Below are 12,905 nucleotides of genomic sequence, written 5' to 3' on the forward strand. Positions count from 1 at the left end.
GTGGTGGCTTACCCCTTGGAATATCCACATCAAAGAGCTCAGATAATTTAACCTTCATGCAACCTTGATGTAAATCCCTGCCCGTGCCTGGCTCGCCTGGATGGCTGACTGCTGGCTCTAGATGACAAAATCCTTGCCTGGGAAACAGGCGAAGGCCTGTCTACCGGCTGGTCGGTTTACCAGATGCGGTGTGTCTTCTGGTCTCCGACCGATGGGGACATCCACCGTGGCGTCAGGGGTTTGTGTACCTGCGTGGGCCTCGGACCGACGACTTCCACTAATAGGGAGCCGAAGATGACTGAATGCTGGTCGGGTGTCTGGAGGGACTCCACTATAATGGAGAGCGCATTCGCTAACTAATGATCTGTGTGATTGCAGCATGGACCATCCCGCATTCGTTGCTATCCACTTCAAATGCCACGCATACGGGCCGACGGCAGATCACCAAACTTTGAGCCAAAATTGAGGGAAACAATGTCTTCACTGTCTGCCTGACTCAGGTAGTGGCTGATCCTCGCCTGAGCCCAGGCCACTCCTTGCGCTTAAAACCTTACCCACATCGAATTCCAGATGAGACACGCTAAGGATCCTGGAATATCGGTACAGATTCTCGCTCGCGATTGTCGCGGCGAAGGATCTCAATAACCATAGATCCGCAAAAAAACATCACTATGTAGGAGATATCTGATCTGCCGGCATGAGACCAAAAGCCAAAGTTCCACATAAGTCAAATGCAGAACGGTTCAAGCCCGGCAAGTACAAAAGCTGGTATGTTTCATCCGGATACGATGAAATGCTGTACGACCCACGGGTTTTTTCTTCGACCTTGGCCGAGCAAGAGATTATGTTGTCCATTGAATTTCATATGCAAGGAAACTCCTGCGCAGAAAATTCATGTTCAACAGCCATCGGTGGGAATTATAAGGACACAGAATCGAATTGAGACCTCTTGCTCCTGAGCAATAGATTTGAGCATCGGTGCAGCTTGTCGCTGGGACCATCAGGATCATGATTGGATTGACTAAATATCATGAGTGGCCAGCGTTTGCTCATCATAATTGATATGCTTCGTTGTTGTATGATGGACCGTGGCTGGTAGGCCCTACACTGAACAGTCCTGTCACTGCTTGCTAGTGGAGTTTTGTTGGGATAGACAAATCGCCGAGAAAGGGCATCAAACCTCAGACAGTTGCAACTCTTGAGGTGCTGAACAGAAAATTAGATCATAATCCGTAAATATTCGGCATGGCCTGCAATCCCTTTATTGATGCAATGAAAGACAGGAGCACTATTTATCTATCAAAGTAACAACCGTCGGGAGATAAGCAGGAGTGGTGCGTAGTGGATTGAACTTGAAGTTGATTTGTCTCCTGATGCATGAAATTACCCGGGTCACACATGTCATAAGCCGTTGACACCTCAAGCTGTGGGTTGATGAACACCTAGATCTGACAGGGACTGTTCGTGCACCTTATAGGCATACACCAGAGCTAGCTTGGAGGATAGCAAGACATGCATCCGCCAGTTTAAAATTTGTTCACGCTACCTAAAATAGCAACAGATGCTGTTCGATTGACCGACAAACGCGTATAGACTGTGATTTATGGCTAAAGAGAACCGGGCGCAGTGAAGATTAGGGCACAGAAATGGTCTGGCGCTATCGGATGTCACAAATTATTAGTGGAACGATGAGGATCTACTACTAGAATCCAGTTTAGAAGTCTTCAATGTTGGTAATGAGGTATCTTATTCCAATGTGCCTCCCATCTCTATTGTAACCCTAAGACATTGCTGTCTGTTGTCTAAACCTTCCATGTGTTGCCACAACCTTTATATAAAAGCAATCGCTTGTTGTCACAGTTTAATAATTGTATACACGGACTCCTCCGAATGGGGCAGTCTCGTTGGTGATGCATCAGTCATCACTGAGACGATTGGGTGTGGTTTTAGTTGACACCGCAGCCACCGACGCAGTCCTATAGATATATCAGCATAAATATTCGTTGCTTTGGAAAGTATGTGATTGTCCCGTACAATATGGGCTCATGAATTAAAGAGAAGGGATTGTATCAACTTACAGTGTCGTTTGCTGTCTCCGTGTCAGGGACGGGTGCGGCAACAGCGTAAGATGCCAAAGCCAAGACAATGGCAGAGAGGATGGTAGAGGCGTTCATTGTGATGTTTGGGTGAGAAGTAATAGTAGAGAACCTTTAGTGGGTATAGAATTGCTCGGGTTACCGCGAATGAGTCAGCTGTCAGATAGATTGCTTTGAGACTGTTTGGAATGCTTGATGATGATGCCAGAATCACTGCCAGAAGACTGAGGACAGAACAACCGATTATATATATACTTGACTTTGAAGCCTAAATCCCAAAAACCTACTTTGGTGTCGTCTTACCTTACGAAAGTAAAGTCGTCCTTGTAGGGCTGGGGGCGGCTGTGCTGCTCCATCTGACCGCATGCACACCGAACCGACTACTAACACCCACCCCAAAAACGGTGCTTACAGCCCCCAAATTCGCAGCTCCAGGCGTATCGAAACGCCTTGTGACACTACCGAATGATTACTATCTACTGGGCACAGAAGGATGAGTCAAGATATCTTGCGGCTTTTCCCAGGCACCTATTCTTGTCCCCATGAGCTGCCGTGGCGCGGCCGCAGTTTCATTTCTCGAAAACACGAACTCCTGCGCTCCTATTGGCTGATAAAAGAGCTCCAAGGCATATTATGACCGCTTTTTGGTGGTGCCTGTGAAATACTTTCCTGCTTCGGTGAGGCATCCTCACCGCCGTGAAGTTCTCCCCTTGTCATGAGGCTCTTCTAGATTAACTAAGTTGAAGGACATCCGAGAATTTACTGAATGTCTGACAGGTGCCTGGATCCTGTGTGACCACTTAAAATTAGAAAGTAGCTCTGCGTAAATAGTGCAATGGCCGACAATGCTCGGTCTCATTGATAGCATCGCGAGAGGCACAATAGGGGATATCACTACCCACGGGTTCCAAAAGGGGTTGGCACATAGAATGCCGGATTGAAGAGGCCAATTCAACTTGCTCTGAGGTCAAAAAGCCACAGATCAGGGGACAGTGTCAATCCCGGATGCTCTTATGCACGGAAGTTGCCGATCTATTGGTCAACCCCGCAAATATCCCATCACTACCACTGGAATTGAAACATGTTCTTCTACTGAGTTCTCGCTCTGTCAAACATGCGCCCGTCCAGTTTTCACACATAATCGCCATGCATTGAATTACGGGAAGTTGAATTTTGTGAAAAACGCCCTTTTCAGCCATGTACCTCGAATCAGTGCTGTCGAGCACGTGTTTCTGGCTCGGCCCATCGCGAGATCCTCCTGATGTGGCGGTCAAAACACATCGTATCCCAGGTTCATACATGTGAGAATGAAGACCGGCGATGACTCACGTATCGAGAGATAATGAGGCGCATCACGTTCCGGGGGCGGAATCGCCGACAGAGCCGCATCTTAATGTGGCTATGGCAATACTCGTGTTTTAGGTGCCTGGAGGAAGAAAAGGCCTGGTAAAAAAGGCCCATGCTGCGCGATGATGACACCGATTCGGGAAACTCGAGGTCAGATGCATGCGTGGATCGCCGGCCCCTGTGGTGTCAGCAGGGAAAAGCAGGGGGTGGCGAAATCCCGTCCATACTAATAAGATGACACCCCTTCCTTTCGGCGATGGCTGCCTTGCTGTAGACCCCACATCCTTCAAATGGCGCACATGGCTCAGCCCTACAGGGCATGACACTTCGTTTCTGCACGTTAGTGGAAATAATGAGGTCTGTCCCACGGCCCCGGATCCCATCCACGTGGTAGGAGTCCAGAACGTCGCTCCTGACGCCTCTTTGCATTGCAGTGTCGATCGAATAACTACCCCACGAGCTCCAAATTGCGTTTCGAAGGATCACACCTCCCATGCAGGCAGCACATATTTTTGTATTCGCGTCACGCGAGGATGGAATGGAATTGAAGATTTCGTAGCCGACGGTGTCGTCTTGGAGCCTATTAGTGAAACCCTAATTTTGAAATACTGAAATAGATCTTCGGACTGATGTTTTGAATGATATCGGTGTTTACTGGTTGCAACCCATACTGGGAATCGATTCCTACCGCATAGAGCCACGAGGTCTAAGAGGCCACATAATGATCTTATAAAGAAAAGGCCGAATATAGACCGGCACAACCTCTTCGAGCTCGTCTGTCACCGCATGTTTGGGTGTCAGCTGCAAGTGCTAGATCCCCTGGGGCGCCACAACCCGCTTATCAGGTTATTTCTCGATGCTCCATGTAAGACGCTGCGGCCGCTAGAAGGATTTGCACAACCATATCATTACCCAGGTGTCCCCGGGGAATTCTGGACAAAGAGAGTTCGCGTGCGGATGACTCCACCGGACCTGCGTCCAGTACGACTCGAACACGTGGTGATTATGAGGAGGTCAGAGTGACAACTATGCTTTTTATATCGTTTGCGAACCTTCTCTAGGTTTCTCTATCAAATTTGCATTGGTAATCTGGGAGTTAATGTTCCAAAAAAATGTCTTCAAGCAAAATGGAATTCTGATCGTTCATTCGAGCAGCATTTCAAATGATATTTGCAGGGGTACTGCACGGAACCAACACGTCGGTAAATTCCATGGAAGGCGGAGGGGGATCGGCAAGACCCACTCCCGAAAGTTTATTTCGGGCAGATCATGAAATAAAGTTTTGACACTTTTGTAAGCCGATTGCAGGCGCTAGCTATTTGAATATGCCAAGCCTGTTCTTCTGTTGGCTGTACGCCCGACAAAGGCACGCACCGAAGCAGTGCACACCGTTGCACATTAAAGGGGGTCGGGGACTCTCCGTTATTCTGGAGTGTACTTAATATCAGCCCTGTTGTCTTACATCCTGACTTAGAATAGAACTGGCACTATTCGAAGAGATGATGGCATTAAGTGCCGCAACTTTTTTCGACGGTCTAGGCATGCATTCTGTATTGAGAGTGGACCATGCCACTTGCTGCAAGAGCAAGAACTGCAGACATTTAAAAATTGTGTCTATAAAAGAAAGACTCAAAGCAGACGAAGACCAATAGCAGCAGGTGTATAACCTTGTGCATGTCGAGGCTTCATATCAGAATTTGATGCCTCTTTCTCCTCCCAAGACTTGACGAACGCCCCTGTCGGTGCCGGCCCAAAAGGTCTACAACGGCTTAATCCACCATGGAAAACTTCCATAGCCCTGCAACCAACCAAGTCAAGGGAATATGTCATGTACTGACGACAGGACAGTTATTCCCGGTTCTGCTACTGACCGGTGTGGGGCCTTCTGACGAACGAGCCCACAGTCCCAGCCTTCAGTATTCTTTGGGCGGTTCTGGATGAATCATACCATCCAATGAATCTTCCCTGCGGTTGTTGGTCTGCGACGCAGGGTATTTTCCGTGTCCTGGATGACGATGAGGCGCAATGAGGCTGCCTTGCTACCCATGACCAACGGGGGCCTAACGTGCGATTAAGACTGGGAATGCGCATGCGCGCAGACTCACGCAGGCACCCCTTGCACAAGAGGTCATGACGTGATCCCACACTGGATCATCAGTCATCACTGCTTATTCTCGGGGATGCCAGATGCACAACCTAACAATAGATGACACAACTTCCGCATTGGATAATGAATCGGTGGCGCGTTCGATCCGGCAGCGATAGAGAGCCAACGTGGACCGGATGTGACTCAAATACTCCTGTGGTGACGAAGATTGAAATGGTTAGATAGTTGCTGAATTTGTATATCAGCAGCCCAGAAATTCCTGTCCAAAGAGTGCTCGACATACTCGGCTATGTGCCAGGTGTAGTTGCTGGCTCATATGTGTATGAATGCTCGAGCGGTCGATATCTCTTCCAGTACGGTGGCCCGGCGTGCCTGACACTACCCGCTAGGCTCGTTGTTGGAATCCAGGAAGACTCATATACAGCGAAGCCATATGAACGCACGCAATTCCTGTTTTGTAGTTCAACACTCGTTGTTCAAAGCCACAATTATCCCAGCCGACCTCTCTCTTGGCTCGGCAAGCTTGTCGTCGCCCTCACCCCATTCGGCAAGCCGATTCTCGAGCTCGAAGAGCATCTGGAGGACGCGCTCGTCGTTGCGCCCGTGCCGCACGGCGGCGGTGTCGATAGCGGCGCGCAGGAAGCTCTCGGAGAGATCGCGCTGGCCCTGGTCGTTGTAGATCTCGGCCAGGCTGTGCTGGCAGTTGTACTTTGCGACGAGGCCCTGGCCGGGGCGGGCGTTCTCGATGCCGACGAGGGTCATCTCGAGGTACTGCTGCAGTCTGGCGGAGGAAGTGCCGCGGGCCTTGACCTTCTGGCGCTCCAGCTCGCTGAGGTAGAAGAGCTGCGACCACGACTGCATGTCGCCCTCGCCGAACTCGGCCACCCGCTTGCGGTACACCTCCCAGTGCATCTTCTCCAGCAGCTCTGACGGCAGCACGTCGAAGCCCGCCGACTCTCCCAAGTCAAGCCAGTTGGGAAATGTCCGCGCGCAGTCGGGCGAGCCGAGTGTCAGGTCGTGCGAGCGCAGCAGGCACCTCCATGCGTGCACCGTCATATCGCGCAGGTGAAAGTCTTTCGATGCACTTAGGTCGGCGAGACTTCGCAGGATCCGCCGCACAGGGTACTGCGGGGACCAGTGGCGGGAGTTCTCGTCTGCTGTTGCTGCGGCATAGGCAAGGAGGGCCTTGATGCTACTGACCAGCTGCTCCGAGCCGGATGTGCTCAGGAGATGGACGATGACCATGAAGAGACAGTGCAAGATATTGGGTGGCTCGTACATGATGACATTCTTGAGCCGAGCTGGGGCCACCCTCAGCAGAGCAAGAGCTTCGTTGAGCCGTCCTTGCTTGAGGAACTCACTGGCAGCGTGGACCATCGAGAACACCGGGGATGTCATGTCGTAATCAGACCTCTGTACCAGCTGGAGACCCTTGGGCTCCAGGATACGGCCGCAGACGTAGGCATGTACATCGGCGAAGACAATCTCGGAGATGCGGTACATCTCTGGCGAGTTGATAGCCAGCGAAACGGGCGACGGGCTCTCACCACGCCGGTACCGTGTTAGCGACGTGGAGGCTTGCGAAGCCGCCCGCGTATCCACCGCTAGGTTATGCTGCAGCCTCTGGGCCTTGCGTCTCAGATGTGCTGCGAGGCGGTCGAGGCCCACGACCCGACCCGTGGCAAGCTGCACCTCACTTGACGTCGCGCGGGCATCGCCTTTGTTCTCTGCCTCGTCGAGCAGCCTCAGCAGCGGCTCAATCTCCTCCGATTTGACGCTGACGTTCTTGGTGTAGCCCCACTTCTTCAAGCGGATTTTGTACATGCGGGCTCTGCGGCACAGATTGGGCGTAAGCAGAAGGGCGTTAGGGAGCGTAAGCACAGCAAGGGGGGCGGCCTCCGTCTGGCGGATGCAACCAGGCAACCGGGGTGGCCCTCTCACCGCGTGCAGGGACCGGGCTGAACTGGGACTCACTCACGTTGCGATGAAATTGTGCTCCTTTTCCATTATGCCCATGACCTCCTTCAGGGTCTTATCCTCCTCGATGTAAAGCTGCTTGATCGTCGGCATGTGCTTACTCCAGTCATATCTGCTCGGACACCTGCCACCGGCTGAGGTCTTTGGGCTGGTGGTCTCATCAGAATCTCTGTCATCAACTGTCCTTCCTGGCACGGCATTTGCGGATGCAGGGGATGGCAGCTCTTCCTGTGATGCGATGACCCGAGACACGTCTGACGACGCTGATGCCGTTGGGGATCCACCCATGATGAAGGGGATGCTCGTCCGCGCGTCCCAGTCCCGTCTACTACCAGCGCCATGGTATGTATCGACGGAGGCCATGGCGCAGGAGGCACAAGACTTATGCAAGAGGAGCCGGAGGAGCCACTGTTTAAGGTTGTTCTGCGGTTGGAGAGCATGAGTTGGTGTTGCGAGTCGGCCGCAACATGCATGTTGGTCGTGAGGAGAAGCCAGCAAGTGTTCCCAGCTGCTTGGGAAAACTCGGGCGCTAAATGGATCGATGGAGAGTGAACCGGTTGGCTCGGCCCGTCAGCCAATGGCGATGTGTGTAACAATCTCCTTTGAGACGGTCGAGCTTATGCACGGCGCGAGCTCCCTTGTGTCACCGGTGTGGGTGCCCAATGGACGCGAGGAGATTCCTGCAGGCGAGGCGAATGAGAAATGCGGAGCACGGAACGCGGGTTGATGTTGGCGCCAATGTGACCTGAGCTCTTAAACATGTGCAGGGTTCGCACATCTTTATGTTTCTACCCATAAATTGATCTCCTTGGACCACGTGACAGTCAACGACTGGAAGTCCTCCTCGAGTTGTTTAACTTCTTTGGCATTCACCTCGCTCCTTCGCAAATCTTATTTTTCCCGTGGGCGATTTCATGTAACAAGTTAAGACAAGTATTCGATCCTTGGCTTTGGGATCTTCACTGTTAGTTACCATGTACAAACTGTTGTACATTATCTCCGAAGCAGCCGGCTCTCATATCTGTCCATTAAAAGTTTTTCCCCTGCTGGCTTCCAACCTCTGATATGCTCAAAAAAGCAACGACGGGCAGCTGGCGATAGACTCAACCAAGAACAATGGAGGACTCAACTTATCCACAGTTCACGTGTGAATGAGAACCCACCACAAAGGAAGTCAAAGTAATCACCAGTCCGCAGACCAGCATGGGCCGCAATCCCGCAAGAGACGCTCTCCTTCAAAACAGATCCATTCCTGTGTAACCAGATTCCAGGTCAGACTAAGCCGCTGCAAGCTGCAATCGCTTGACTGCCCGCCCAAGAGATCCCAGATCCTCAATTCGGTCAGCATTGTCCAGATGGGAGCCATCCTCCCTGAACCCTGTGAGATCCAGTCCGTCCTCGCTTTCGCCATGGACCAGAAAACAGAACCTCAAGCCCGCAATGTCCATGCTGTTTGGGTGCCAATTCTCAACACTCTTGACATTTGCCATCACACATGTGTCCCCGATGAAAGCCTTCATCCTCTTCATTGCCGCACGAAATGACCGGTCACTCAGTCGATTTAGTGAATCTGTTTCAGGAGCCACAATTGGAAGGACTTTGAGAAACAATTTGTGGTTCTCTGTGATCGGCTTCCGCCAGCGTGACACATTTCTGATGGTGAAGGTGGACTCGTAGAGGCCAAGCGACTTGAGACCATCAAGCCGACAGAGTATGTGTAGGGTTTTCATTGGGTCAGGTATGTCCGATCGGCGTCCGTAATCAACACAGGGGAGCGCAAGATGTTGGATGCGGCTGATGTCAGGCGTACACAGCAAGTCAGGGCTAAGACGCGTGTTGTGGGTCTGATAGGGCAGTCCCCAGATGCTAATCCAGTCGGTATCGTAATGAAATGGCCGGATCGTGCCCAAATTGCATTTGATGCCGTCCATCCAGTGAAAATTGAAGCTTGAGCTGAATCCGGGCGTGCGGGTCAGCTCAGACCGAGCCTCTGAACAGCTTCGGAACAAGTTTCGCATTTCAAGGGTGAACATGCCGACTTCGCGAAAGGGAGTGAAGGTCAAGATAGACTGGCCCCCAAGATGGCTTCGCCGAATTAAATCAAAGATCTCACGGCTGAGGGCGCCAGGGCTGAGTCGATGAACGTGTGTGAAGACGGTCTGGGCCAGCCCGTCCGCGACCAGCCACAGTCTTGCGAACCTGAATTGATAGACCCCGTTCGGTCTCGCCGCCTCAGCAGCAATAAGCCATATCATGGCTCTAACTTCGAGAGGCAAGAATTTGAAAGGCTCGAACAGAACTCGATCTGTTTCGCGGGTGCGATCAGGGCTGTCTGCCTCGGAGCGGGCCGTAATCGCAACGAGCTCTGCCGTTTGAGCACATTGAGTATCGATTCCCTGTATATGATTAGCAACCAAACTAAGAAGACATTGAGAGGTATGAATACTTACGTGAGAGGCGTTGGCAATTGGCAATGCCACCTGAGAAGCCAGAGTCTGGTTGTTTGTTGCATCGATAGTGTCGGCAGCATCTTGTACGCTGTCAAGAAATTCTGTCACCTCTGAAGAGTTGGTGTTGGCCCCAGGGGGCCATCCAGAATTATATCCTGCCATCCTGAGATTCTTCGGTGGGTTGCTGAAGATTGTTGACAACAGAAAATGGGCTCGGTGTGCGCATTGGCAGAGGCGTTCTGACAAAGGCCCGTCTGCTGTTGTTATGAAGGCTGGCGTGCCCTTCGTTTTCACCAATAGCTGCGGGGTAATTGAACCAAGTGAATTATAAAAGATGAATGGCAGTGGAGACGACCGTCCGATATTCATGATAAGAGGCTATCACCAGGAGCACGAGCCAAGACATGTTTGACAGAGGCAAGGCCTCCCTGACAGCTTATGAGCACCACCCAGATACTGGTCCAGATACTCCTCTTGTGAGTCAGGGTTAGTTGTGCATAGTGTTTTCTACCAAATGTGTATGAGATTGAGCTTGCATATTCTTGTCTAGGTGAGAAAACGAATTGTATAGTTGAGTGAAGTCTTCATATGTAGACATGAGTTTCGAATCGAAGGGACCCCGGATCTCTGGGTAATATGACATGACAGTATATATATTAACACTCTTTGCTGGAGGCCGACCTTGTATTCTTGAGTATCTAGTTAACCTTTGAGAAGCAGGTAACTGAAGAGCTTTCAAGCACACCCATCCTCCAAGCATTATTTCATGGAGGCTTACATAGGCAGAAACTCATTATGTTAGGCTTGCCACTTCTTTGTGAACATATGTGTAGTAGCACTCACATAACAAGCAGAAGTCACAAAAGCATCACACCTCCTCCCGCAGGAACAAATATTCTCGAAGTATGTCCCGCGTATTTTCAGTGCCTAGTCTGCCACTCCAATATAGACTCAACCGTATCCTTCACACTATTCTCCAAAGTCCGATACTCCAGCCCCAACACCTCCCTTGACCGCGAATTATCAAACCCATACACATCGCTGGGGAAATCATCCTCCGCCCCTTCAGACGGGAGCCGCCCAGCCAGCTCAGGATGGCTGTGCCTGATAATCTCCGCGAGTTTCTTGTTGGAGAAATACCCGCCCACAATATAGAACCGCTGCCCTCCCGCCGCGGGCCTCATCACAGCGCGGACATGTGCAAGCGCCACATCCCGCACGTCGACCCACGTGAAGACTGGGAAGGTGGGCTCGAGGCCGTCGCGCATCCTGCCGAGGACCAGGTCGCGGATGCGCAGGTTGGAGGTGTTCATGGCGTCCAGGCTGGGGAGCTGCCGCTGGACGGGGCCGAAGGTGTATGTGTTGCAGATTGTGGCGACGTCGAAGGGCGGTTTCTCCTTGGCGACGAACTCCCACGCGGCTTTTTCGGCTAGTTTCTGTGTATTGTGTCAGTTATCCCCAGAATATTACTGCGAGGAAATGGGAGCATGAGAGCTCACCTTGCTCCCTGGATAGCCGAACTGAGGTTTGGCCAGGACGTCCTCCCAGGTAAATGGCGCCCATTTGCTCTCGTCGTACACCTTCTCATGCTTCAGCGGGTTTTGGATGGCAGCTGAAGACGAGGTGATGACCACCCGCTTGACTGACGGGGCATACGCCTTGATCGACTTGAGAATGCCGGTGGTGCCTTTGATGGCGGGATCGAGAAAGTCCTTCACTGGGTCATCAACCTTGAAGCTGTAAGGTGAAGCAGTATGGATGACATAGTCGAAGCCTAGGCTGGATTGAAGAACCTGGCAGAGATCGGAATCAGCATAATGAGGCCTAGGTTTACTCGATACACCAAAATGGGCATGTACATGATCAAAGGCCCCGTCTTGAGCAACGTCTTCGACCAAAGCGAAAGAGACGTCAGGCCGCAGGGACTCCTCGACCGACTCAACGATGGCTTGACCTTTCTCGGGCGACCTTGCTGTCACAACCACAGAAAACCTGTCGCAAATATGCGGTCAATAAGCCGAAGGCGTTCTGGAAGCTGTGATGATGCTGTCCAGTGGGATGGGTGGTGCCGAAGTGGCTGGGATGGAAGCAACGGGCATACCTATGCGCAAGCAGTGTATCGAGGACGTGAGATGCGATGAACCCACTCCCGCCTGATAGATACATAGAACGTCAGCCCAAAAGCCAATCGGGGGGTGGTGAGAGCCCAATAATATTTGAACGCGCATTGGTTCGAATCGAACCTGGGCTGATGAACATACCGGTCAGAAGGACCCTTTCCTTGGAAGTGCCGGCCATCTCCGAAGGCTTCAACGACAATGTAGTTGTTCAATCAGTCTTGTGAGTGAACCCACGGAGAGACGTGAACGGCCGAGTTGAAATGTCGGGCGGCGCCGAGACATGCCACAGCTCAGCAGCTCTTGGTTCCGGACCTCCGGCGCCAACACCGCACGGCGGTCGGACTCCGACGGGGATGCAACCTCGGGGACGCCAAAGCTCAACACGCAGCAAACGGCTTTGTCCTCAAGTTCAACATCAACTGAGCAGGCACAGCTGGTATTTATGAGCTCAGGAACCAACTTCGTCCATGATGTCAACGGGACAAATACTAGCTCAACAGCCAAAGACGTCGTCTCCCTGCCTCCCCCTCTCCGCCTCCCCCTCTCTCTTCAAAACTCCGACCCGAAACCATGTCCTCCCCACCCCACATCGCCATCATAGGCGGCGGCATAACAGGCCTGTGCCTAGCGATAGGCCTGCAGGCGCGCAGCGTCCCCTTCACGGTGTACGAGCGCGCCCGCGGCGCGTACGAGGTGGGCGCGGGCATCGGGCTGAGCCCGAACGCGGAGCACTCGATGGAGCGGCTCTCGCCCGCCGTGCACGCCGCGTACGAGCGGGTCGCGAACCCGAACGGGGAGGACTACTTCC

At 52.2% G+C, this 12,905-nt stretch overlaps 3 protein-coding genes across 3 annotated transcripts; all 3 read right to left on the bottom strand.

Annotated features, from left to right (window-relative positions):
- Nucleotides 1–6,012: 6,012 nt before the first annotated feature.
- On the bottom strand, nucleotides 6,013–7,890 carry J7T55_007726 (uncharacterized protein; the record flags this gene model as incomplete). Its single annotated transcript, XM_053134623.1, has 2 exons — nucleotides 6,013–7,381; nucleotides 7,529–7,890. The coding sequence occupies 2 exons, from the start codon at nucleotides 7,888–7,890 to the stop codon at nucleotides 6,013–6,015; spliced, it is 1,731 nt and encodes a 576-aa protein (XP_052987700.1).
- Nucleotides 7,891–8,804: 914 nt separating this feature from the next.
- Nucleotides 8,805–10,139, bottom strand: J7T55_007727 (uncharacterized protein; the record flags this gene model as incomplete). Its single annotated transcript, XM_053134625.1, has 2 exons — nucleotides 8,805–9,923; nucleotides 9,978–10,139. 2 exons carry the CDS (start codon nucleotides 10,137–10,139, stop codon nucleotides 8,805–8,807), a joined length of 1,281 nt encoding a protein of 426 aa, XP_052987701.1.
- A 758-nt stretch (nucleotides 10,140–10,897) lies between these two features.
- On the bottom strand, nucleotides 10,898–12,275 carry J7T55_007728 (uncharacterized protein; the record flags this gene model as incomplete). The annotated part of the gene is made up of 5 exons (XM_053134626.1): nucleotides 10,898–11,413; nucleotides 11,477–11,770; nucleotides 11,837–11,969; nucleotides 12,079–12,130; nucleotides 12,239–12,275. The coding sequence occupies 5 exons, from the start codon at nucleotides 12,273–12,275 to the stop codon at nucleotides 10,898–10,900; spliced, it is 1,032 nt and encodes a 343-aa protein (XP_052987702.1).
- Between the last annotated feature and the right edge of the window lie 630 nt (nucleotides 12,276–12,905).

Source organism: Diaporthe amygdali (assembly GCF_026229845.1).
Source record: "Diaporthe amygdali strain CAA958 chromosome Unknown NODE_46_length_305281_cov_63_574154, whole genome shotgun sequence".
Classification (NCBI taxonomy): domain Eukaryota; kingdom Fungi; phylum Ascomycota; class Sordariomycetes; order Diaporthales; family Diaporthaceae; genus Diaporthe; species Diaporthe amygdali.